The 25,169-nt window shown below is 45.0% G+C and overlaps 1 protein-coding gene and 1 long non-coding RNA gene across 13 annotated transcripts in view; one reads left to right on the top strand and one right to left on the bottom strand.

Annotated features, from left to right (window-relative positions):
* The window catches only part of LOC140711182 (SH3 domain and tetratricopeptide repeat-containing protein 1-like), a 36,009-nt gene that overhangs the window by 9,862 nt on the left and 978 nt on the right, over positions 1 to 25,169 (bottom strand). For 2 of the 12 annotated variants that reach the window (XR_012092315.1, XR_012092316.1), the window contains exon 1: positions 17,341 to 18,673. Coding sequence is in view for 3 of the 12 variants with exons in the window: in XM_073014090.1 (XP_072870191.1) it covers positions 17,341 to 17,380 (40 nt within the window). In the remaining 9 variants the exon portion in view is untranslated. Of the gene's footprint in view, positions 1 to 7,373; positions 9,134 to 13,992; positions 17,315 to 17,340; positions 18,696 to 19,294; positions 20,788 to 25,169 lie in introns of those variants that run through there. The other 10 variants (XM_073014088.1, XM_073014089.1, XR_012092321.1 and 7 more) reach the window with 9 other exon arrangements.
* On the top strand, positions 7,774 to 14,046 carry LOC140711185 (uncharacterized). The gene is made up of 3 exons (XR_012092336.1): positions 7,774 to 7,880; positions 9,995 to 10,284; positions 13,947 to 14,046. It is a non-coding gene; the product is annotated as an uncharacterized lncRNA (long non-coding RNA).

Genomic DNA, 25,169 nt, shown 5'->3' with positions numbered 1-25,169 from the left:
TTCCCCACAGCCTGAAGTCATATGCTAAAATAAAAGAGACTCACATGAAGTCAGAACCATGCAGATGCAAGGAAACCACCACAAAGGAAATGGGCTGGAGAGTGTGGCCAGGAGGATGGTACTTCCCAGGAAGCAATTACTTCATCTCTGCCCATGAAGCAGGCAGCTGTTATTGTCCCCCAGGCCCACGCCAGCCACTCAAAGTAGGTTCTAACCAAACTACCTCCAACAAGCAATATAAATACACCACACAATTGGCTTCTGAAAGGACACCTTGCAACCAACAAGAAACTGTTAGCACAACTTTGACAAACTGTACAACTAAAAACCTTGGAAAGGGATAAACACTGCCACATTTTGACTCAAATACTGCTACGTGGTAGCACCGCAATAATTCACTGAAACAAAAGAATGAATGAGGAATACGTTTATATAGGAATCAGAGGAAGCATGACTAATCATTTAAAGAAATAGGTCAAGAAACTGCTAGGTTCAAATGCTACCGTGAGACACTGTCAGGGCCTTAGGCAAATTCACTTCTCTTGGTCCTGTGTCTAGGTTCATCAAAAACCAGCTTTGGATTAGGGAATCTATTGCTTCCCCAAGTCTTCCTTCTGTGATTCCAGCCCAGATTTTAGGACTGCTCTCCCACTTGGTATATGAAAGCACTTTCTATGTATAAAAGCAAGAGTGCATTTCTGTGTTGAATGCGGTTTGGGACCTACTCTATGAGGCAGAATATCATCATGTAACTTTAAACGTGACGACAAGGCGCACTCTAGATAAGGATAACACATAAGATGTGGCCATACACCTGTGCATGCCTGACAGGGAGATGGGGAAGTCTCATTTAATGTTCCTGTTGCACCTGAACATCCTCAGTCCACGTCAAGTTCACAACGTCCTTCTGACATCAAACCACAGGTATCACATACTTTTCCATACTTTCCACCCAAGATTAAAATATGCAGAGCACCGTGATAAAGACACCTCCATTCCCAGCATGTTGGCTTTCATTCCGTAGAATTACATACTTTCGGTGCAAAATGGTGACCAGGTTCCAGCGGCAAGCAAGACTGGGCTCAGTGGGGACAGCAGGCCCTGCAGGAGCCACCACTCCTGTCGCCACAGTCTGATGCAGCTGCAGAGAAGCTGTGGCTGAGGCCATTCACTTTGTGAGAGAACCGCACAGGAGGGAAAAGGTAGGGAAGAGGGCAATGTCATGCTTCTGAGCCCAAGCCAAGGAATCGCATCCCCTGTGACTTGCACTTATATGCCCAGATGACCTGAAGTAACTGAAGAATCATGAAAGAAGTGCAAATGCCCTGTCCCACCTTAACTGATGACATTCTACCACAAAAGAAGTGAAAATGACCGGTCCTTGCCTTAAGCGATTATATTATCTTGTGAAATTCCTTTTCCTGGCTCAAAAACCTCCCACACTGAGCACCTTGTGACCCCCACTCCTGCCCACCAGAGAACAACCCCCCTTTGACTGTAATTTTCCTTTACCTACCCAAATCCTATAAAACGCCCCCACCCTTATCTCCCTTCGCTGACTCTCTTTTTCAGACTCAGCCCGCCTGCACCCAGGTGATTAAAAAGCTTTATTGCTCAAACAAAGCCTGTTTGGTGGTCTCTTCACAGGGACGCGCATGACAGGCAGGTGCAGAGCCAGGGAAGGACCAGTGATGAGAACAGAAAGGAATGCGTCTCCCTGTACACACACTCGGATTTTATGACAATGTGCGCAGGGGGCTGAACTGGATGCCTGAGAACATTCCTCCAAGTTCTTTTGCTGATTTTCTAAATATTGGTGTAAAATCTGAACTCAGACAAAATTTTTTTAAATCGCTTCAATCAACATCTTTGTCTAGTGCTCAGCATCATATCTACATGATCATCTATAAAACCAACTTCTGTTCTAAGGCTCACATCTTCCTATTAAGTCCCAGGGATTTTACAAGGGAATGCACCTCTCATTCGCATCAAGAACACACACAACTACTGTTAAAGAAATGATTAAATTGCTTACATAATTTTTTAAACACCCAGATTTGAAATACAACAGAGACAACTTTTTGATAGCTCTGCTTTCCAACTGCGAACTGCGAGTGGAGAAAATAACCTACCATGATTTCTAACCAGTCAACAACCTGTCTTCCCTGGCTGCAGTAGGGGCAATCTTTCTGAGCTCAGGATGAAAAAGAACCCAGCTGGTTAGGGGACAGACAATCATCAGTTCTCAGTGGACTTCCCGGGTCCCAAATCCCCATGTGACACGTGGAAGTAAACAGCTATCATTGACCAAGCATCTGAATGCTTATCTCACCTCGCCATCTGATTCTCCTGCCATGCAAATTTAAAATTAATAAGCCTGCTATTAGAGAACAGAGTTGGTGCTACATCTGTCTTCCTAAAATTATGGATAATTACCAGCCCACAATGGCTTCTAATCAGATTTGAGTAGTCCCTTAGACAGGAAGCTAAAGTGCCTCAGCCCTAAACTGAGAAGAAAACAGAAACTGGAATGCTCTAGGTTTGATTTTTTCCCCCTTGTTCTAAAGTTGCTGTTCACGAATCTCCTTCTACTGTCTTGTTTATAAAATGTATGAGAAACAGGGAAATTCAAAGACATGATAGAAATGGCCACGTTTTCTAGGTACAAACTTTGTGAACATTATTTTTAGGTGCTGGGCTTTTTCTACACAAATTGTGAGCCTGGAGTACATTTTCTCCCTCGTGGTTACACATTCAGAGTCAGGGAAAGTGGCTTTAGGAGTAAAGAGGGGAGTGCAGTGAGAAGTGACCGGACACTGAGAAGGACAGACAGGGACTCTACCTTGGTGGCCTACAGCATTCCTGGGCCTCCGACTTTACTTTTCTATCTGTACAAGGGATCTAAAGGCCCGTGATTCTAGGCCATGACAGCTCTTCATACACACATACGCAAACATCACACGCCTGTGTGAAAAGCTGTGACACTTGGCTGATTTCCTGAAGAAGTTATCTTGTATCATTTCTACTCAAGTACTCCACCTCCTTCCAGACAATTATCTGAGGATGATGGGCTATCCCACAGCCATGTGTGTAACCTCTGCTGCTTATGATCCCTGTTCATATAGCATTTTCCAAAAGCATTTGGTGTGAACTGACAGAAGAAAGAAGAATAAGGTTCTTTCAGCCCATTCATTCATTCATTCATTCATTCAACAAATATTGACTATCTATGTGCCAGGCACTGGTGATATAACAGCGAACATATATTTTTGTAGGTAGCGACAGACAACCAAAAAGTATGTTAAAGAGTGATCAATACTGTAGAGGAAAATACACCAGGAAACAGGAAAGAAGAATACCCCTAGCCACCCTACACTGGGGTGACGCTAGTGTTACAAAATGGAAACAGCGGCCGGGGGCGGTGGCTCACACCTGTACTCTCAGTTCTTTGGGAGACTGAGGCAGGCAGATCACCTGAGTTCAGGAGTTCAAGATCAGCCTGACCAACATGACGAAACCTTGTCTCCACTAAAAACATAAAAATTAGCTGGACGTGGTGGCACACACCTGTAATCTCAGTTACTCAGGAAGCTGAGGCACAAGAATCACTTGAACCTGGGAGGCAGAGGTTGGAGTGAACCGAGATCGTGCCACTGCACTCCAGCCTGGGTGACAGAGCAAGACTCTGTCTCAAAAAATGTAATAAAAAAAAAATGTAAACAGAGAATAAGATACCAAAAGAAAGAACATGAACGATTAATTGTAACGAAAGCCTTTGTAAGCTGATTCTTTCCTTCCTGGATCCTTGTCCCTTACAAATGGAAAAAGAGGGCGAAGAGGGGGTAGCATCCAAATGATGTTGTAAGATGGCTTCGGGTTTCAGATGTCTGACAGCCATACTCATGTACTTCAAGGAAAAAGCTCTAGCTCTATAAGCAATCTGGGCAATGGTTTAATGATCCTGTAAGATCAGTACCATATTCTCTCATTTTTCATAGATGAGGAAACTGAGGCATAGAAAGGCTAAGTAAATTGTCCATGGTCACAGGTGATTTAGAAACTTTTCTTCAAACTTTCAAAAGTTAACTACTGCCACTATTACACATGGGTTTTTGTTTGTTTGTTTTTGTCTGTTTTGAGACAACGTCTTGCTCTGACCAGGCTGGAGTGCAGTGGCGTGATGATGGTTCACTGCAGCCTCGACTTCCTGGGCTCAAGTGATTCTCGCACCTCAGCCTCTCCAGTAGCTGGGATTACAGGCATGAGCCACCACACCTGGCTAATATTTTAATTTTTATTTTTTGTAGGGATGGGCTTTCACCATGTTGCCCAGACTGGTTCCAAACTCTGGGCTCAAGAGATCCTCCCAGGTTGGCCTCCCAAAGTGCTGGGATTCCAGGTGTAAGCCACTGTGCACAGCCCTACACATGTGACTTATACAAAGTCGGAGCAATGAGCAGGAAGAGAACAGAGACTTCAGCGAGTCTCCTGGCTGTGGCAACGCCATATCCCTCCTCCATACCGTAATGTGTCTACACCCACCAAGCTCCTAGACGTTGAAGGCAGGTCAGCTCAGAGACGAAACAGCAGTCAAGAAAGAGAAGATGCAGACACGCGTCTTGATTTCAGCTCGAGCGTGCCTCTCTGCCCTGCAGCTGCACAGGCAGAAACCAGGGGCCGTGAGTCTGAGGCAGTGTGTTCGGTTCGTGGCAGGTAATCTTTTGGGAGACCATTCCATACAATTAGTGTTACACTTCTCAAAAAGGAAGTGTGAGTTTTATAGAAAAATCGATTCCATTTGGGAGAAAGGCCTAATAAAACCACAAAAGGATAACACATTCATACAACAACAAATTCAATTCATCTGTCACAAACTGAAATCCCAAAGCCATCTGGGCACACAGCTGCTTTTTCTGAGCTGAAATTCAACTCCAGTTGAGAAACAGGTCAACTTTTCTAAAAAGATTTCTTTTTCACATGCCTTCAATAAAAATTCCTTTCCCTCACTTGTCATTTTCCAGATTTAATGACTCTGTTGGCCTTTCTCTCATTTAGGCCGTGAACACTGACTGCATGTCTACTATGGCCAGGACTCCAAGGGAGGCACCCTAGGGAACACAGATGACCGCAGCACAGCGACAACCTCAAGGAGCACACACGGGGAAGGCAAGATGATACAATCGAAGACTTCACACAGAAAAGAACTTGGCATCCGTACCCCGTCCCATTTCTAGAAAACAACGATGCTGACTTAGGAACATTTACCGAACAGCCTACAGTGTGGAGGCAGCACGAGGGGGCTCCATGCGGGGAAGAGCACCTTCAGAAGGGGGCGTGCAAGCAACGTGGAGGCAGGAGACGCCCCCACGCACAAGGACCAGCCTGAGGGCCTGCAGAAATGCCCATGCATCTGGGAAGAGGGAGAGAGGACAAGATACTTAAATGCTCCAAAATGAATAGAAGCCTCCCAAGAACCTCCCCCGAAATGGGGCAGGGATTTACAAAAGACCAAACCGAGCATGCGCAGTTACCTGATCATAGCGCCACGAGAGTGAGCTATCAAGGAAGAAACAGGGTCACTAGAAGCCTGAGCCTCTACTCGCAGCTCTGCGACTCATTCACCCTATGACCTTGGTGAAGGCTCTTAGCTTCTGTGAACCACAAGAGAATCACAGGAAAACAGAAGATATGAAAACTGCTCTGCCTTTTTCACAGAACTGCTGAGGGAATGAAATCAGATAATGGATTTTAAAATTCTCTGTGAATTACAAAGCAAAATGCAAACATACGAAATCATTCCTACCATTAATAACAGCACTATCAAATTAAGAGCAGAGTTAAGACCACTGCATTTTCCACCCCCCGACTCCCAAGAGAAATAGTGAGACCAGCCGATGTATTTGGGCAACCCCAGTATCTAGGCTTTGAGAGCCTCACATCGCTCATGAACTCTGACAGTATCACTCCAGCCCAGTGCTCATTAAGTTCTCCAAGACAGCCAACTGACAGAAAATACTACAGCTTTTTCAGCTGGGCTTGAAGCCCTCCAAGTTCACAGCACAGCTAAACAATGAAGAAGAGGTTTTCTGCCACTAGACTCAAAACCTGGCTTTTGTAGATTCCCACAGAAAGAACATTCAAGGCCAGGCGTGGCAGCTCATGCCTGTAATCCCAGCAATTTGGGAAGCCGAGGCAGGAGGATCACCTGAGGTCAGAAGTTCAAGAACAGCCTGGCCAATATGGCAAAGCCCCATGTGTACTAAAACTACAAAAATTAGCCGGGCATGCTGGCGGGCACCTGTAATCCCAGCTACTCGGGAGGCTGAGGCAGGAAAATCGCTTGAACTCAGGAGGCCGAGGTAGCAGTGAGCTGAGGTCACGCCACTGCACTCTAGACTGGATGACAAGAGGGAAACCCCATCTCAAAAAAAAAAAAAAGAAAAAAAGAGCATTCTTTTTTGCTGATGTTAAATTTCCTGTGCTTAACACAGAGAAATCATACAACACTGAAATCCTGAAAAACATATCATAAAAAGCATTTAGTGACTGAAAAGACATTCAATATAACCTGCAACAGTGAGTTCCCCTCCTCTTTCCAGTCAGCTCCACTAACGCTGTGACCCTTAACAATGCTTCCACTACCACAGAGGAAAATTAATAGAACCGCTTACCCCTCTCAGCTGACAGCTAAACCACTGTTTCTCCCTGGGCTCACTAAAGATGACCTTTACCCAAAACCAGGCTGCAACGACCCTGTAGATGTTGACTAACAATTTCAAAATTCCCATATTCTTTGTCCACTCCTAAGGAAGATGAACTGAAGCCAGGTGTCTCCAAGTCAGAACTAACAGAGGCCTTAAACATCAGATGGCCCATTCCCTTCTTTGACAACCGGGGGATCTAAAGCTGAGCTTATGGAAGAAAACAGCCTGTTTAGTAACAAAGTGAAAACTAAACCCTAGTCACCCAACCTCTGGTCCGGAACTCCTGCGACAATCCACCGCCCATACAGGATGAGTCTCCCTAACCAGAAACTCCAAAATCCACAACTTTTGAGTGCCGACGTGACACTCAACGAAATGTTCATTGGAACAGCTCAGACTCTGGATTTTTGAATTCAGGAGGCTCAACCAGCAAGTATAGTACAAATATTCAAAAATCCAAAAATATAAAAAAATCTGAGACACTTCTGGTTCCAAGCAGTTTGGATGAGGGATATTCAACCTGCATTTTTTTTTTTTCTCTAATGAAGGAAATTAAAAACGAGGCCCGAGCAAAGTCATTCAATCCATACTAAAGTCATTCAATAGTTTAATTAGTACCCATTTAAAGTTAAGTGCTACCCGCAGATATTTAAAAGGATGAATACTTACATGCCTATAATCTCAGAACTTTGGAAGGCCGAGGCGGGAGGATCACCTGATGTCAGGAGTCCAAGACCAACCCGGCCAGCATGGTGAAACTCCATCTCTACTATAAATGCAAAAATTAGCCGGGCATGGTGGCGCACACCTGTTATGCCAGCTACTCGGGAGGCTGAGGCACGAGAATCGCTTGAACCTGGGGGGAGCACGTTGCAGTGAGCCGAGATCACACCACTGTACTCCAACCTGGACCACAGAGCAAGACTCTATCTCAAAAAAAAAAAAAAGAAAGAAAGAAAATTTAAATTGTGTTTTCACATGGAGCCCATGTTCCCAGAACACAAGCCCTGCTCTATGCTCCAAGGGCACACAGGGTGCCCCTTTATCTTAATGCTCACCATATTCCATGGCAGCCATTGGCACGTGTCTGTCCATCACACTAGACTTCCTGCGCATGAGGCAGGGATCATATATTATTACCTTTCTGTCCCCAATGTCTGGCCTAGAAGACACTCAGTAAATGATTCCTGAACTAAGTCAGTTACTAAGATATGTTAAACTTGTATTAACAAAATTGATTTAATAAGTTTGCCAATGCAGCGCTCATACCACTCAGCTTAAATCTCAACCTGCGGATTTATCTTGTGTTCTGCTAGATTATCACCTATTAACATTCAGGAGGCACCTAGTATATGCTAGGCATTACTAATTGCTGGGGACCTAGTAGTGACAAAACAACATTCCTTGTTCAAAGGCAAGTTCTAGTATAAAGAGGAATAGAAGGAACAGGCTAGATTGATGAGAGAGCTAAGAAAAGGACAGGCTGCCATGGGAAGCACCTGGTCTTGTCTGGATGGTACACAGTTAACAAAGTCTGAGTGCTTCATATAGCATAAGATCATCTCCTCCAAATCAGCGAATGAAGCTTTGATTCCCCAGTACCAGAAGTCACCATAAAGGTGTGCACAGCCCCAAGCTTAGAGTAGGAAGTGAAACCAAACAAACAAACAAAGCTCCAAGTTCCAGAGGAAACGGTCCAATTATGAAATCCTCTGGCTACGTTCAATTGAAATTCAAGGTATTCAAGAGGCCAATATTTAAGTGATAAATTCACCCAACCGCTTAAAACTAAAGTAGTCTTTGATTCAAGGGGTAAAGGTATAGTACCTTTTACAAATTTATTAGCTCTTAATATTTACATTTAAATATGATGATGATGGTGTAATAATAACTTTACTGAGTAGTTACTATGTGTTAGGCACCAAACTAGGCACTTTACACACACATTTGCACGATCATGTGAGATGATAATTACCCCTTGTCATTCCATTTCATAGATGAAAGTCAGGTTTATATATGCTTAAAAACTTGTCCCAAATGACACAGCTAGTTAGCAAATCCCAGGCAGCCTGACTCCATAGGCCTTGTTTAAAGAAGTAATATTTATAATCTGTCCAGCACAGCGGTGGTACAAACAAGAGTTCAATAAATGCCTAAAAGGTACTTCATACCCAAAATCGTTTCCTGCCAATCAAACTGGACTTACAATGGTTCTGCATAACCAACTGTCAAATCATTGTTCCATGAAGAAAAGGTGGAATGGGTAGAGATCAGAATAGAGTGAATAACTGGTCAATGTACTTCATGACAGGTAGTAACAGGATGTGGCATTTAGGCTATTTCCACACTTGTTTGCATAACACTTTTTCACAGTTCTAAAGCACAAGAACCATTCTAAGCTGGTGAAAGCATAAGGCATGTCTATGATCCAGGACTCCAATTCACTGTGTATCAGTGGATCTCAACCTTTACTCAACCTTTAGGGTATATCAGAACCACCTGGGGGTTTTTAACGGCATTATAGCTGCCCAGGCTCCATTCCTGCAGATTCTATTTCAACTGGTCTGGAGTAAGCACGCCTGTGTTTTTCACAGCGCCCCAGATGCAGCTAGGTTTGCAAACCACTGTCCAAGATGCTCTCACACTTCCGCTCGGTTCAACACACACTCACTGAGATTCTAAGCACTATGAATCGGATTAAGTTAACAAGTCAGGCTCCACTCCCTAATAATATTGGCAAAGAAACCAATATCAGAGATTTATTCCAGTCCAAACCAAATAAATTACCGGGTGAAAAAAATGCCCTGGCATAGTTTTTCCTACAAAACAACTTCCTGCGTCTTCCTGGTCCGTAGCCTAGAGACTGACTCTGAGCCATGAGAATTCAGAATCAGGGGAAAATGCCAGTTTGAGGCATCTGCCTGCCAGTTTGAGGCATCTGCCACACTCCTAGCACACCCCCAAAAGCGTCCAGCTACATTTCACATCCACTGTCCTAACAGGGGTCGAAATAGGGAAGAGCAGTGCAATACAGAAAACAGAGCCTGCTCTGCTGGGCATCAAAAGGCTGGAGAATTCCAGTCCTAGCCCTGCTACCAATCCATCTGGTCACTTCTCTCTGGTCCTGGTGTGGCCAACAGTTACGCGAGAGGGTGAGGCATAAAAACACAGATGTCAGGCAAGCTCCAGCATCCAAAATACATAGAAATTAAAAAGCATTAAGGTGATATCAAGGAAAGTATGCCATCAACCAGAAAAGTAACTGAAGTATTCCTTTTCCCATTCTTAAGAAATCAAAAGTGGAAGCAAAAAATTGAACAATCAGCCTACCAAGTAGACTGGGGCAACAGAATACACTCACGGATTCTGTTCACAACAGCGGGAGTGACAGACCAAAAGGAGAACGGCAGAGCGTCCCTCTCCCCTCTGTCCACTCATGCAACCAGCACGTGAGTGCGTCCACATGCAGCTCCCAGTCTCCTGTTCCACTGACGCCAGAGTCCACTCACTGCAAGCCTACTAAGTGCCACATGTGCTATGATGCTCCCTCATCTCATCACCATAGACGTCCCTGCTGGAGGTGAGTATGTGACAGACGAAAATCACGGAGGCCTAAGGAGGTTGAGACCCGCATTCCCACTGCGGTGAGGGTGTGCTTGAGAGGGACCCCACGGCTGAGCCCTCCATGCCGCTCTCCTCAGGAATCACTCCCAGACCAGAGCAACGAGGGTGGATTTTCTTCCTCTCACTATTTTCAGCCCCTTGGCTAACCCACCGTTCCCCAGAAAGCTATCGAGTTCTGGCAGCTCTGAGTCCACAAAGCCATAAACGCACGGGACACACAGCCCATCTGTCTCTAACGGGTCTTTTACTTGTCATGCTGGTCATTTCAAAGAGCAGATGAGTTAAGAAAGACTTGGCAAGTTACCACGAAATGACCCCTCCACTCCTTCCTGGGGAAAGGGTGACTAGTTAGCAGTCAGGCCGGCTTTCTTCCCCCACTCCCTGCATTCCTGTCCCCAAGGAGCCACAGACAATCCCACCAAATAGAGGCAGGAGACAGCCGCCTCCTTCCTACAGCTGGAGGGGGGAAGGGTCCTCTCGGGCCTTTCTAACTGCATGAAAACCAAACTGTGAGCTGTACTGACCCGGGCCTCACCCATGTTGCAGTCACGTACAACACAGGTGCCCAGTGGTATCATCAGGCAGAACTACGAATGTGCTTTCCATCGTTTTCATACAATGATTCCAGAACCGTTATCCACACAGTTCCACTTCTCACACATAAGACGTACTTCACGGATTACACAGCATGTTCACCATGCCCCTCATCTGCTCCTCCCAGCAGCCTTGTGTGATCCCTTGAGTATGCTTCCTCATACTGAGGTTTGAAACCAAAACTTTCTCAAGAACATCCAGCTAGTGTTAGAACCAGGATATGAGGGCTTCTGATTCTAGAACCAGTATTTGTGCCACTGTTCCACATGGGCCCCTCCAGGGATTTCTGCCTGATCTTAAAATGCAGACAGCAAATCTGTCTCTCTACAGTCCTCGGGATCCCTATAGGCAAGAAGTCAAACTTCTAACAGAAAGCTTATACTTATTTGGAAGGCTACCTGGGATATTTCTTTTAAGTTAGTTTGTTCATGTTTTGGAAAGATTGTTCCAATGACAATGCGGGACATGAAGTGTAGAAAGGATTCCATGATGAGGCAGATAAACAATTCGGGGGCTCTTACAACGGTTCAAATGAGGCATGAGGTGCAACCAGAAAGGACAGAGGGAAAATGCATTGGAAAGAAATACAAAATGAAGTCCACCAGGATGGAAAAAAGGGGAGTAAGCACGATGGTGGTTTCTAGTTTGAAAGACTGATGAACAAGGATGTCATTAACTACTGCAGAGTGGTATCTGGGGCCTGGGTGCACCAGTTTGTTTAACCATTCACCTGCTGAGCAGTCTCCAGGCTGTTTCCAGTTTCTAGCCTTTATAAATAATGCTGCTATGAACAGATACATATAGGCTTTTGTGTGAACATAAGTCTTCATTTCTCTGGGATAACTGCCCATGAATGTGAGTGCTGCATCCTATGGCAATTGCACATTGAGTTTTTTAAGAAACTGTCAAGCTGTTTTCCAGATTGGCTGTACCATCTTCCATTCCCAGCAGCCAAGTGTGAGTGATCCCGTTTGCCTGCATCCTCACCAGCATTGGTCTTGTTACTACTTTTTATTTTAGGCATTCTGATAGGTGTATAGTGATGTAGCTTTAGTGTGCATTTTTCTGATGGCTCATGATGGTGAACATCTTTTCATGTGCTTATATGTTATCTGAAATGTCTCTTAAGGTCTCTTATTCATTTTCAAAGTAGATGATTTGGTTTCACTGCTGAATTTGGATAGTTCTTTATATATTATAGATATGAGTCCTTTATCAGACATGTAGTTTGCAAATAGTTTCTCCCAGTCTCTAGCTCCTCTTTTCATCTTTATTTTGCATTTTACGTTCTAGTCCACGATCCATTTTGAGTTAATTTTTGTACGAGGTATGAGGTTTAGGTCAGAGTTCAGGTTTTTTCCCTATGAATAATCAGGTAGCCAGTAACTTTTCTTAAGAGACAACGTATCACTCTGTCACCCACGCTGGAATGCAATGACAAGATCAGAGCTCACTGCAGCCTCGACTCCTGGGCTCAAGTTATCCTCCTGCTTCAGCCTCCTGGAGTAGCTGGGACCACAGGCAGGTGCCACCATGACCAGTTAATTTTTTTAGTTTTTGTAGAGACAGGATCTTGTGCCATGTTACCCAGGCTGGTGTGGAACCCCTAGGCTCAAGTCATCATCCCACTTATATGGGGCCAGGCAGTGGCACAGGACGGTAATCACAGCACTTTGGGAGGATGAAGCAGGAGAATCACTTGAACCCGGGAATTCCAGACCAGCCTGAGCAACAGAGGAAGGCCCTGTCTCTGCAAAAAAATTTTAAACATTAGCTGGGCATGGTGTTGTACACCTGTGGTCCCAGCTACTTGGGAGGCTGAGGTGGGAGGATCTCTCGAGCCTATGAGGCTGAAGCTGCAGTGAGCCATGATCGCACCACTACACTCCAGCCTGGGAGAAAGTGAGACCCTGTCTCCAAAAAAAAAAAATGCTAGGGCATCACCCATATTAAAGACAGGTATTGTCTTTTTGAAAATTTAATTACAGTTATAAAATGGACATGCAAAATGTCCACTTTGAAAGCTTGAAAAATATATAACTCTAAGTATTCTTACCTTAAAATTCTGATTCCTACCTAAGATATCGTATACTGTTTACATAAGTATCACAATGCCTGTACAACAGCTGAAAATGTGTACAAGGGAGAAAAATGAGCATGTATGCCTATTAATTAAGGTATATTTCCCCCTTATTACATAAAAAAGTCATCACGGCCAACCCCTGTGACTGTATCTAAAGTAAACTTACAGTTTTACTGCTCTGTATTATAAAATGCAAGGCTAAAATTCAAATACTAAACATTTCCTAAAGCCAACGGTAGTTTACTTAACATAAATGCCTAGGGTCTATACCAAAAATATGAAAAAGCTAGCTACTTCATAGCCATTCCAATCTAAGTTCAGCTTTTTCTTTTTTAATTGACACATAATTGTGTACTGTACATATGTATGGAGCACACAGAGTGATGTTATAATACATGTAATGTATGTGATCAGTGTAATTAGCATATCCACCATCTCAAACATTTATCATTTCTTTGTGTTGGTAACGTTCAATACCCTTCCTCCAATTATCTGAAACTACATTTTTTTTTTTTTTTTTTTGAGACAAAGTCTTGCTCTGTTGCCCAGGCTAGAGTGCAGTGGTGTGATCTCAGCTCACTGCAACATCTGCTTCCCAGGTTCAAGCTACTCTCCTGCCTCGGCCTCCCTGGTAACTGGGGTTACAGGCACCCACCACTATGCCCGGTTAATTTTTGTATTTTTAGTACAGATGGGGTTTCACCACGTTGGCCAGGCTGGTCTCAAACTCCTGACCTCAGGTGTTTCACCCACCTCAGCCTCCCAAAGTGCTAGAATTACAGGCATGAGCCACCGCGCACAGCCTGAAACTATATATTCTTGTTAACTATAGTCATCCTATGTTATAGAACACTAGAACTTATTCCTATCCAGCTATAATTTTGTATCCTTTAACAAATTTCTCCCTATCTCCCTCTCCCCCCACCCTTCTCACCCTCTAGGATCCTCTGTCTACTTTCAACTTCCATGAGATCCACTCTTTTTTACCTTCCACATAAGAGAACATGTGCTGTGTGACTTTCTGTTCCTGGCTTACTTCGTAATATCTTCCAGTTCCATTCACGTTGCGGAGAATAACAGGACTTCATCCTGTGTTATGGCTGAATAGTACTCCACTGTGTATAAAGACCACATTTTCTCTATCCATCATCTGCTGTTGGACACCGAGGCTGATTCCATATCTTGGCTATGGTGAACAGTGCTGTAGGAAACAGAGGTGTGGATGCCCCTCCGACACTGATTTCCTTTTCTTTGGGTATCTACACTGTAGTGGGACTACTGGATCACACTGTAATTTCATCTGCAGTTTTCTGAGGAACCTCCATACTGTTTGCCATAGTGGGTGCCCTAGCTTACTCTTACTCTTTCTCTTTTTTCTCTTTGCGACAGAGTCTCACTGTTGCCCAGGGTGGAATACAATGGTGCAATCTCGGCTTGCTCACTGTAGCATCCGCCTCCCGTGTTCCAGTGGTTCTCATGCCTCAGCCTTCTGAGTAGGTGGGATTACCGGCGCCCGCCACTGCACCTGGCAAATTTTTGTATTTTTTAGTAGAGATGGGGTGTCGCCACGTTGGCCAGGCTGGTCTTGAACTCGTGGGCTCAAGTGACCCGCCCACCTCAGCCGCCCAACAGCACCGGGATTACAGGTGTGATCCACCGCTCCCAGCTAATTTTTGTGTTTTTAGTAGAGGCGGGGTTTCACCATGTTGGCCAGACTGGTTTCAAACTCCTGACCTCAGGTGATCTGCCGGCCTCGGCTTCCCAAAGTGCTGGGATGTCAGCGTGCGCCCTGCGCCCAGCCAGCTGCTCTAGTTTACACACCCCTACAGTGTGTAAGAGCTCCCTTGTATCCATATCCTCGCCAGCACTTGTTATTTTTTGTCTTTTTGATAATACCCATCCTAACCGGTGAGATGATACCTCACTGTGGTTTTGACTTGCATTTCTCTGATTATAAGTGATACTGAGCATTTTTTTCACATATTTTTTCGCCATTTGTAAATCTTCTTTAAAGAAATCTCTGTTCGCTTGGATGTGGTGACACAAACCTGTAAGCCCAGCACTCAGAACGCTAAGGCAGGAGAACAGCTTGAGCCTAGACCAGCCTAGGCAACATACTGAAAACCTAGCTCAAAAGAAAAAAATGAAGAAGAAGAAGAAGAAGGAAGAAGAAAGAAGAAGAAGAAGGAAGAAGAAGGAGGAGGAGGAGGAGGAGGAGGAGGAGGAGGAGGAGGAGGAAGAAGAAGAAGAAGAAGAAGAAGAAGAAGAAGAAGAAGAAGAAGAAGAAGAAGAAGAAAGAAGAAGAAGAAAGAAGAAGGAGAAGGAGAAGAAAGAAGAAGGAGAAGAAAGAAGGAGAAGAAAGAAGAAGAAAGAAGAAGTAAGAAGAAGAAAGGAGAAAGGAGGAGAAGGAGGAGGAGTAGAAGGAGGAGAAGAAGGAGGAGGAGGGGGAGGAGGGGGAGGAGAGGGAGGAGAGGGAGGAGAGGAAAAAGAAGAAGAAGAAGAAGAAGAGGAGGAGGAGAAAGAAAATGAAAGAAAGAAAGAAAGACAGAAAGACAGACAGAAAGACAGAGAGAAAGAGAGAAAGAGAGAAAGAAAGAAAGAGAGAAAGAAAGAGAGAAAGAAAGAAAGAAAGATAGATAGATCTGTGTCTGTTCAGCTTTTTGACCTCCAAAAAGTAAGAGCCCATTTTGGAATCTGATGACCTGCCTGATTCAGAGACAATCTGTGTTTGGTTCTACTCTGCTACTTCCTATGTGACTTTGGGAAGTTCCCTTAGCCACTTTGAGCTCAACTTCCTCAACATTAACCAGGAATAAGTATCACCTGCCTCTGCTGGTTAACGCTGAGGACTGAAAGGAGAACCTCCACAATGCCACTTGATAATGCCGCCTGGTGGAAGCCCCTCAATGCTGGGCTGGTAGGATCATCTGAAGCTAAGTACAACTTTCCTTCCCATTGTCCCAGGCTCACTCTGCATAAAATTAGCAAGGAATAGTGAATAAACGAAACCAAAATAATTGCTTAATTTTTTATAAGAAATTTTTAAAAAGTGGGGGTGGTGGAAAAATAGGAGGGAGAGGAGGGGAAGGAAAAGCAGCCGGTGACAAGTTCTAGTCCAGGGCTCATCCCCGGCCTCCTCCCTCAGGCAATCACCAATCCCCACCTCCTGGGGAGGGATACTTTCTCGGCTGGCTTCACCCACATGGAAGGCACTGCCACAGGTGTTCAGAAACCAGGAGCATCTTGAAATGGGCAATGTGCTTTGGGTAGGAGACCTACAATTTCCGCAAAGAAACCACAGCACAAAAGTGACCCACATAGGAGGCACCGACGGCTGTAAATACTTGGTGGCAAAAACTGATGTCATACCTTCTGTACAGGAGACACACACCCAAATAAAACTTGCCAAAATAGTAGAGAAAAAAATACAGCAGACATCCAGTACCATTCTGTTACAGAAATATTTATATCCCAAAGCCAGGGACCTCTCTGGAACACTGTTTATTTCCCCGCTTCATGGAAGATGTTTGAGTGCACTCACATGTGTCTCAACAAACTTCCAGTCCCTGCTCTAAACCCTGTGACTCTTCAGCAAAACCCAAAAACAAGTATCCGTTTTCCTTCCAAATGGGAAATTTCCTGACCTAGCGAAACCAGCATCAAATCCACTTATTATGAGATAGCTGATTACAGGCGAAGCCCTCTAGTCCCAGGATGACTCCCCTCCTGCAGGAGCGGGAAGGATGGGCATAGCACTGGCCTTCCAGACCACATCTCCAGGCAGTTTGAAACCATGGCTGCTCAGGTGAGCCATGATAAAAATCAAAACCAAGTATCTCTGAAAAGTGTACATGTCAAGAACCAGACCTCGGGCCAGATTCGGCAGAAATGGATGTTGCAAGGTTTGTTCAGAGACCTCCTCTCCATGCCCCCTCTCCCCGGGACCTCCCTCCTTGCACTAGGGTCCCAGGGCCAATGGACCGTTCCCTTACCTCTAGCCCAGTACATTTTCAGGAACAACTCCCAGACTGTACCAGACCCTGAAATCTATTCACTGAATGCACTATTTCTTGAAATGATCGTGAATCACCTGGCTATAACAACAATTGTTTTAAAAGTGTTCTCTCTCTCGGGAATCGTGCCATGAGTTTGAGCAAGCAGCTCTGCTTCTCTCTACTGCAATTCTATCATTTGCAAAATGTTAACAATCACTGTGTTCACCCATAGCATTGTTGTAAAAAGCCTTAAGACCCACTTCATGTAGCCTGCCTGGAGCACAGACCCTGCCACATGCTAAATGCCCGCTGAAGGTGAGTTATCTGTTGCTATTATTACCTGTCACTCCAGCGAACAAAAGGAGTCGATCAGGTCTCATCGTATCACCATGAAAGGATGTCCACGTAGACTGCGCAGTGGGAGTAGGGAGACTCAGTGTTTATCAGGTACTATTTTGTTCTTTACAAAGTGTACATACATATTTGTAGGTACACTGGAAAAGATCTGGAAGGAAATACACCCAGTGTTAATAGTGACTACCCCAAAGACACATTCATCCAAACACACAACAGAAAAACATTCACTATCTTTCTGTCTTCTATATCATTTGAACTATTTTCAATAAGCATCTATGGCTTTTGTAAAATTTTTGAAAAGAATTTATTGCAATTTTTTCTGGAGAAACAAGCAGGAGCATGAAAAAGGTGGAAACAGAAGGTAAAATGGAATTGAGTCCCAGCCAGGCTCAGCAGGTACACGAACCACACACCTCTCACTACAACTCAACACCAGCTCTCTCTTCTCTTGGTCCAATGGCCCAAGACTTAGAGATAAAATGTTTATTGTGATCACATCAATCACACCACGGAGCTTGGAACCACCCTTCCAAACTCCTCTGGTTCTGTGTACCTGCCCGGGGCTGTTAGCTTTCCTCCTGTGTCTTTGCTGGACTGTAATCCCCTAGTGGTGGAAATGCACCCTGACACTTAGCCATCATCCCCACAACACTCAGCACCGCAGAGAGACCAGGGCAGTGATGCCCACTCGGACTGTGATTCTACTTATAAAGCAAAGGACCAGGGGCCAGATGCGACTTGTCTTTGGTAACTCACCAGCTGTTGCTTGAACCAGAAAAAAGCCAGGTCTGCTGATGCCCAGAAAAGAGCTAGCACATGTCCCACTAGAAACGTGGTGAAAATGTGTTGCTTGCTGTGAAATGATGCACTACTGGAGAAGATGGGTGCAACTTCTCATGGAGGCACTCAGCCCAGATCACCAGGAAACAGGGCTGCCGGATGAGACACTCGGCCCAGGTCACCAGGAAACAGGGCTGCCAGATGAGACACTCGGCCCAGGTCACCAGGAAACAGGGCCATCGGATGACACACTCGGCCCAGATCACCAGGGCACAGGGCTGCTGGATGAGACACTAAGCCCGTCCACCGGAAGGGAAATCTGGCTGGGCAGTGGAGGGAAATTCACACAGCCCAAGGACAGCAACAGCATGAACAAAACAAGAAATACCTGACTGGAAAGCCATAGCCTGGCTAGCAAATTCGAAACAGAGCCACAATCCTAGCAACACATATCACTGCAACACAGAGCTTCAGTCAGTGTGCGCACACTGTAAGTAGAAATGTAAAATGTCCATGCTTTTGGAACAAGCGGGCTATTTGTGTGTGTGTGTGTGTGTGTGTGTGTGTATGTGTGTGTGTGTGTGTGTGTGTATCTGTGTGTGTGTGTGTGTGTGGGTGTGTGTGTGTATCTGTGTGTGTGTGTGTGTGTATCTGTGTGTGTGTGTGTGTGTGTGTGTGTGATGTCAAACAAAAAAGTTGAGAAGAAGCTGTTGGCAAGGAAATAGAAACAGGCGCCCTTACACATTGACAGTGAGATAACGGTATGGCCCTAACGGAAGGGAATCCGGCAACACCCATCAATATTTAAAATGCACAGAACCCTGGATCCCACAATTCCATTTCTAGCAATGCATCCTATGAACATATTCACGCAAATATGCAAGAATTATGTACATCTCAGCATTGATTAATGCAAAAGGTTGGGAACAACCTAAATACTTACCGGTGGACCACCGTGTTTATCTTATGCCAACATCTGTGTTTTTAAAAACAAGACACATAGGCTGGGTGCAGTGGCTCACGTGTGTAATCCCAGCACTTTGAGAGGCTGAGGCAGGTGGATTACGAGGTCAAGATATCCAGACCATCCTGGCCAACATGGCGAAACACCGTCTCTACTCAAAATACAAAACTTATCTGGGCATGGTGGTGCACACCTGTAGTCTCAGCTACTCAGGAGGTTGAGGCAGGAGAACCGCTTGAACCCGGGAGGCGGAGGCTGCAGTGAGCGGAGATCACACCAGCCTGGTGACAGAGCAAGACTCTGCCTTGGAAAAACAAACAAACAAACAAAAACTGGCAAGAGTGATCACAGGGCAGTGATGGGAGTAGAACTGCCTTTCACTCTCCAGAACCTTTTGATTGTCGCTCATATTACCTATTCCAAATATGTGACTACAGCAAATATTTTCAAAGTAACTATGAAAAACTGGGAGAATAATAATATCTAACACACAGGACTGCTGTATAATTAAAGGATGAAAAACATAAAGCACTATCAGAGTTCAAAGGAAGAAAGATTAATTCTAGTTTGGACGTCAGAGCGGGGATCATGTAACAGAAGTATTTCAAGTCTTGAAGGATGGAGAAGATTTAAAGAGGCAGAAGTGTGGAGACGATGTCCCAGATGGAGATAAGAACATAGGCGAAGACGATGAAGAGATGAGAAGGTATAAATTCTAAGTGCAGCTCTCAGTCTGGGCTTCAGAAGAGGGCTTAGACAACAAGCTGGAGTGCAAGGCTGATGGTGTGAATGGAAACACGAAACCCAAATTTGCATATCACGCCCCGATCATGAGCCTTGAATGCCAAGCCAGAGAATCTGTCCTCGATCTTAACAATGAAAAATCACTGGGCCGGGTGTGACAGCTCATGCCTGTAATCCAGTGCTTTGAGAGGCTGAGGCGAGAGGACTGCTTGAGGCCAGGAGTTTGAAACCACTCTGGACAACACAGCAAGACTGTCCTTACAAAAAATTTAAAAATTAGCTAGGCAGGATAGCACACCTGTAGTCCCAGCTACTCAGGAGGCTGAGGCGGGAGGATCACTTGAGCCCAGGAATTTAGGGTTACAGTGAGCTGTCATGACACGCCTGCATTCCAGCCTGAGCAACAGAGCAAGGGCATGTCTCAAAAATCAAATCAAATGAAATAAAATCACTACAAGTTTGTATATACATAAAGTATAAAATCATACCATATATGATTTAATCCAGCGATATAATATAAATTAGAGGGGGAAAAGAGAAATTAGGAAGCTATTATAAGAAAACAAGACTCAACTAAGACATGAGCAAAGGCACTCGGCTCACAGCACTATCTTTATATAAAGGAATGAACTACCACATTTATTTTCATGGCATCACCAACTCAGATACAGGCTACAGTATTCTGGAACCATCTCTGTATCAGTCAAATCAGATGGCCATAATACCATAGGCAAATACCATCAAAAACACCATAGGCTGTGTGGTTTAAGCATTAGTTTATTTCTCACAGCTCTCGAGGCTGGAAGTCCAAGATCAAAGTGTCGGCCGACTCAGTTCCCTGACAGGGACCTCTTCCTGGCTTGCAGACAGCCACCTTTCTTCTTGTTTCCTCACACCAGGACAGTGCGAGCTCTCTGCTTTCTCCTCTTCTTCTTCTTTTTTTTTTTTTTTTTTTTTTTTTGGAGACAGACTCTCGCTCTGTCACCAGGCTGGAGTGCAGTGGCAGAATCTCAACTCACTGCAACCTCCGACTCCCTGGTTCAAGCAACTCTCCTGCCTCAGCCTCCCGAGTAGCTGGGATTACAGGCACGTGCCACCACACCCAACTAATTTTCGTATGTTTAGTAGAAACAGGATTTCAGGATGGTCTCAATCTCCTGACCTCGTGATCTGCCCACCTCGGACTCCCAAAGTGCTGGGATTACAGGTGTGAGCCACCACACCTGGCCTAGTTTCTCTTCTTCTAAGGGCACCAATCCTGTCAGACCAGGGCCTATGCTCATGACCTCATCTAACCCTAATCACCTCCCAAAGGTCCTATCCCCTAATACCATCACACTGGCAGTTAGGGCTCCAGTACAAGAATCTGGGGGAGACATAAACATTCAGTTTGTAACAATGTCTTTTCAATCCTTGAAATCCTTGTTGTTGTTGGAAAAAAACCCAAATGAGTAGGTGACAAAGTACCTTGTATGTAAACAAGTCAGGACTTTTCATATTTCTGCTAACACATTTAGGTCAATTTAAAATGTCTGATAACAAGAGTCAGAAGCAGAGATAAATGAAAGTTAGTTACTCTGCATTTTAGGCCCACATTGAGCTGTCTTCCAATGACATTGTGGCACAAAGAACACTGCTTTCTATTCCTGGTTTTGTCACCAAAAAAGCTGGAACATTTCCCTGTATTTCCGTTTATCTCTAAAATCACTGGGTCGACCTAGCAGACCTCCAAGGTCCCTTCCATTCACAAATTCCACAAATAACTTCCTACCAACAGAGGCTACACAAATAAACTACACTGACGAAGGGGAAAGCTAACACTAGCAAACAATGAGTTGCACACAAGACAAGACGTATAGAGAAGTGGATCAACCACAAACTGGTGGACGATGAGCCGGCGGTGGATAAAAACACATTCCCTAACGATGGACAGAGAGGCAATGGCGCCGAGGTAGTATTGTTGAAGATTTCCTATTTTACATCTTCAAGATAAATGGCCCAATTGTTTACATTCATTCTGATTAAATGTGAACGTCAAAACTTCCTCCAGGGGACACAGACATCTAAAAACTTCCCAATGTGTCCAATTTGTCACTTGATATTTTTACTGACAAGAAAAATGAGGGGCTGAATATACAAACAGACCATGCCTGATCATATGTAGAAAGACAGAACTCAGATCACAACCTGTAGCTGCCCACCCAGGAAACCAATCCCCTATCTACAGTCAACAGCCAGGAGGCCAGCCAGGCTAGCACATCAGACAGGAAGCCAGACTGCTCTCTCTCCACAACCCAGAGACTAAACCACAACTCTGTCCACGTGGCCAGGACTTGACTCAAAACTGACAGCCACCCTAATTTTGGCCCCTGTTTCCAGTTAGGATCATTCAGAGAAAGCCAAATATGCCCCTAACCAATCACATAGGACACCCCACTTCTGCACAGCCGCCTCCAGCCCCCACAACAGCCTCCACTGGGAGCCGTTCTTTCCATCCTGAAGCTTCCCCACTCCTCATCCGCCACTCACTTGCATGTCAGTCTCTGCCACACGCAAGTGTTGGTGCTGACTTTCTTGCCACAGCAGCTCTGAGAAAGTCGCCTCTGCCTATCTCATGTGGGCGGCTTTCCTTTATTTCCCCCGAAGAATAAGTCTTAAATGAGGGGCTTCTCTATATGGTCAAGCTATACAATTCAGAAGCCCAGCATGGCAGATTCCAAGCCTGGAAAGACCATACACCCCTCAGGTCCTCTTTCCACAAAACACAGCTTCCTTGAGTTCTTCAGTCACTCCCACCAACCAGGGAAGGAACCATGTGTTATGGAAATATCAAGGGCCTTGAAGTGAAACTTCTGGGTTCATCAAGTACTTCATCTTTGCACTTAAGAAATTACATGGCCTTGGTCAGGCGTGGTGGCTCGCACCTGTAATTCAAGCACTTTGGGAGGCCGAGTTGGGCAGATTAACCGAGGTTGGGAGTTCAAGACCAGCCTAACCAATATAGAAAAACTCCGTCCCTACAAAAAATACAAAATCAGCCTGGCATCGTGGCGCATGCCTGTCATCTCAGCTACTCGGGAGGCTGAGGCAGGAGAATCACTTGAACCTGGGAAGCAGAGGTTGTGGTGAGCCGAGATTGCACCATTGCACTCCAGCCAGGGCAAGAAGAGCAAAACTCTGTCTCAAAACAAAACAAAACAAAGCAAAACAAAACAAATGACGTGATCTTGAACAATTTTCTTAACTTCTCTAAGCCTCTATCTTCATCTTCAATAACATAATTTTACCTCCAAGATTGTATTAAATGGAATCTCACATGTAAAACAGCTGACAAATATTAGGGGCCCAACAGCTGTGCGCTCCTACTGCTGCCCCACTTTACCCCAAGGGAGAAGCACAGATGTCCTGAAAAAGCCTGTTGATCCCTACACCTCAGCATCCTGGGTTTACACAAGGCACAGTGGCATCCGGAATTACCGGGGTCACCCAAATACAAGACATGTTTTGATTTTTCAACTTAGGTACACGTGGCTTTTAACGTTCACCATATATGATCCATAATTTAGAAGAGATTTTCCTACACTCCCCCGTGGTTCTATTTTAGCAGACTTAGATGTGCCATAATAGCTCACTCTTTTAAGCCCTCTTCAGTGTCAAAAACAAAACTTTCATCTGTAACACAGTTATCAGCAGTGAAAGTGGAAAAGGCACCTATGAGTCAAAATGACCCTCTGCCCCACCCCACCCCACCCTACAAAAAGCTGTTCAGGAGGATTTGGCCTGCTTATGAGAATGCTGTCTGTATTCCCAGGGACAGAAAAATGCCTACCCTGGTTAGAAGCTGCGCTGCTCAACCTCCAGGGTAGAAAGCTCCCCACACCCTCTACCCAAGGAGAAGAGAAGCAAATGGGGTGGCCAGGCTCCAGGATGTGGACTGTTTAATGTGGTTTCTGCAGTCCAGGTCACCGCCATGGGTGAAGCTCTTCCTTCCTTCTTTTCCACCCAAGTGGCCAAGGTCCTACGGCTGCTGCAGGGCCTCTTCCCTATGAGTCAGCCCAGCCATTCCCCTTCCCCCTTCTTCTTCTTCTTGTTTTTTGAGACGGAGTCTCGCTCTGTCACCCAAGCTGGAGTGCAGTGGCATAATCTTAGCTCACTGCCACCTCTGCCTCCCGGGTTCAAGCAATTCTCCTGCCTCAGCCTCCCAAGTACCTGGGATTACAGGCACCCGCCAACACGCCCAGCTAATTTTTATATTTTTAGTAGAGACGGAATTTGAACTTCTTGGCCAGGCTGCTCTTGAACTCCCGACCTCAGGTGATCCACCTGCCTCAGCCTCCCAAAGTGCTGGGATTACAGGCATGAGGCACTGCGTCTGGCCAAGTCAGCCCAGCCATCCTGACTTTTTGTTCTGGTAAAATTACTCTCTTCCACATCTACCTTCCAAGTAGCTAAATCAGAGATCTGGCCCTTGGGGCAGGCTTGAAGAATCCCTGTTTTTGGTCCTCAAGAGGTCCTACCAGGGTCTGCGACAATTCCAAGACTTCTGTTCTTAAAGAGGAAAGAAACCTCACATACACGGCGCTCGCAGAGCTCAGGCGAGCCCGTATCGGAGGCAAGGCTTGGGAGGGCCCTAAGGTTTGGGTGTGCCGTCTATGATAACAGCTAAGAGATCTGAAGCCAGCTGTCTGGGTTCAAACCTCAATTCCAACACCACCGGCTGTGTGATGTTAGACAACGTCCCCAGCCTCTCTGTGGTACGTTTCCTCACTGTAAAAGGGCCACAATAATAGAGCTGCTCTAAAAATTAAGTGAATTGGTGCATATAACGTATTCAGAACAATGCTTGGCACATGGGGGAGTTCAATAGCCACGTATTGAACAGAGTAACTTAGCAATTAGTAAATATACTCATGCAGGCCAGGCGCGGTGGCTCATGCCTGTTATTCCAAAACTTTGCGAGGTTGAAGCAAGACGGTCACTTGAGCCCAGGATTTTGAGACTAGCATGGGCAACACAGCAATATTCCATCTCTAAAACTGTGTGTAACATACAGGTCTATATACACTCAAATGTTCACAGTGTATTTATAGTATACAAAATAGCTGGAAAACAGACTTAACTATTGACAATGGTTACTTCTAGAGAAGGGAGAATGCAAATTTCAGCTTTTTACCCCACACATATATTCTTGTATCATCTGAAATATTTAAGCAAATTGTATGTATACATTTGCCCCGAAACACATAGCAGAATAATGTAGTTTTGACTCAAAATCTTCAAATCGTGATGGAATTGTCCTGTGAAAGTAAAGTTATAGAGATGAA

The sequence above is a fragment of the Chlorocebus sabaeus genome, unplaced genomic scaffold (assembly GCF_047675955.1).
Source record: "Chlorocebus sabaeus isolate Y175 unplaced genomic scaffold, mChlSab1.0.hap1 unalloc_scaffold_255, whole genome shotgun sequence".
Lineage (NCBI taxonomy): Eukaryota > Metazoa > Chordata > Mammalia > Primates > Cercopithecidae > Chlorocebus > Chlorocebus sabaeus.
Note: the sequence above shows the minus strand (reverse complement) of the source record. Positions and strands in the feature narration are given on the sequence as shown.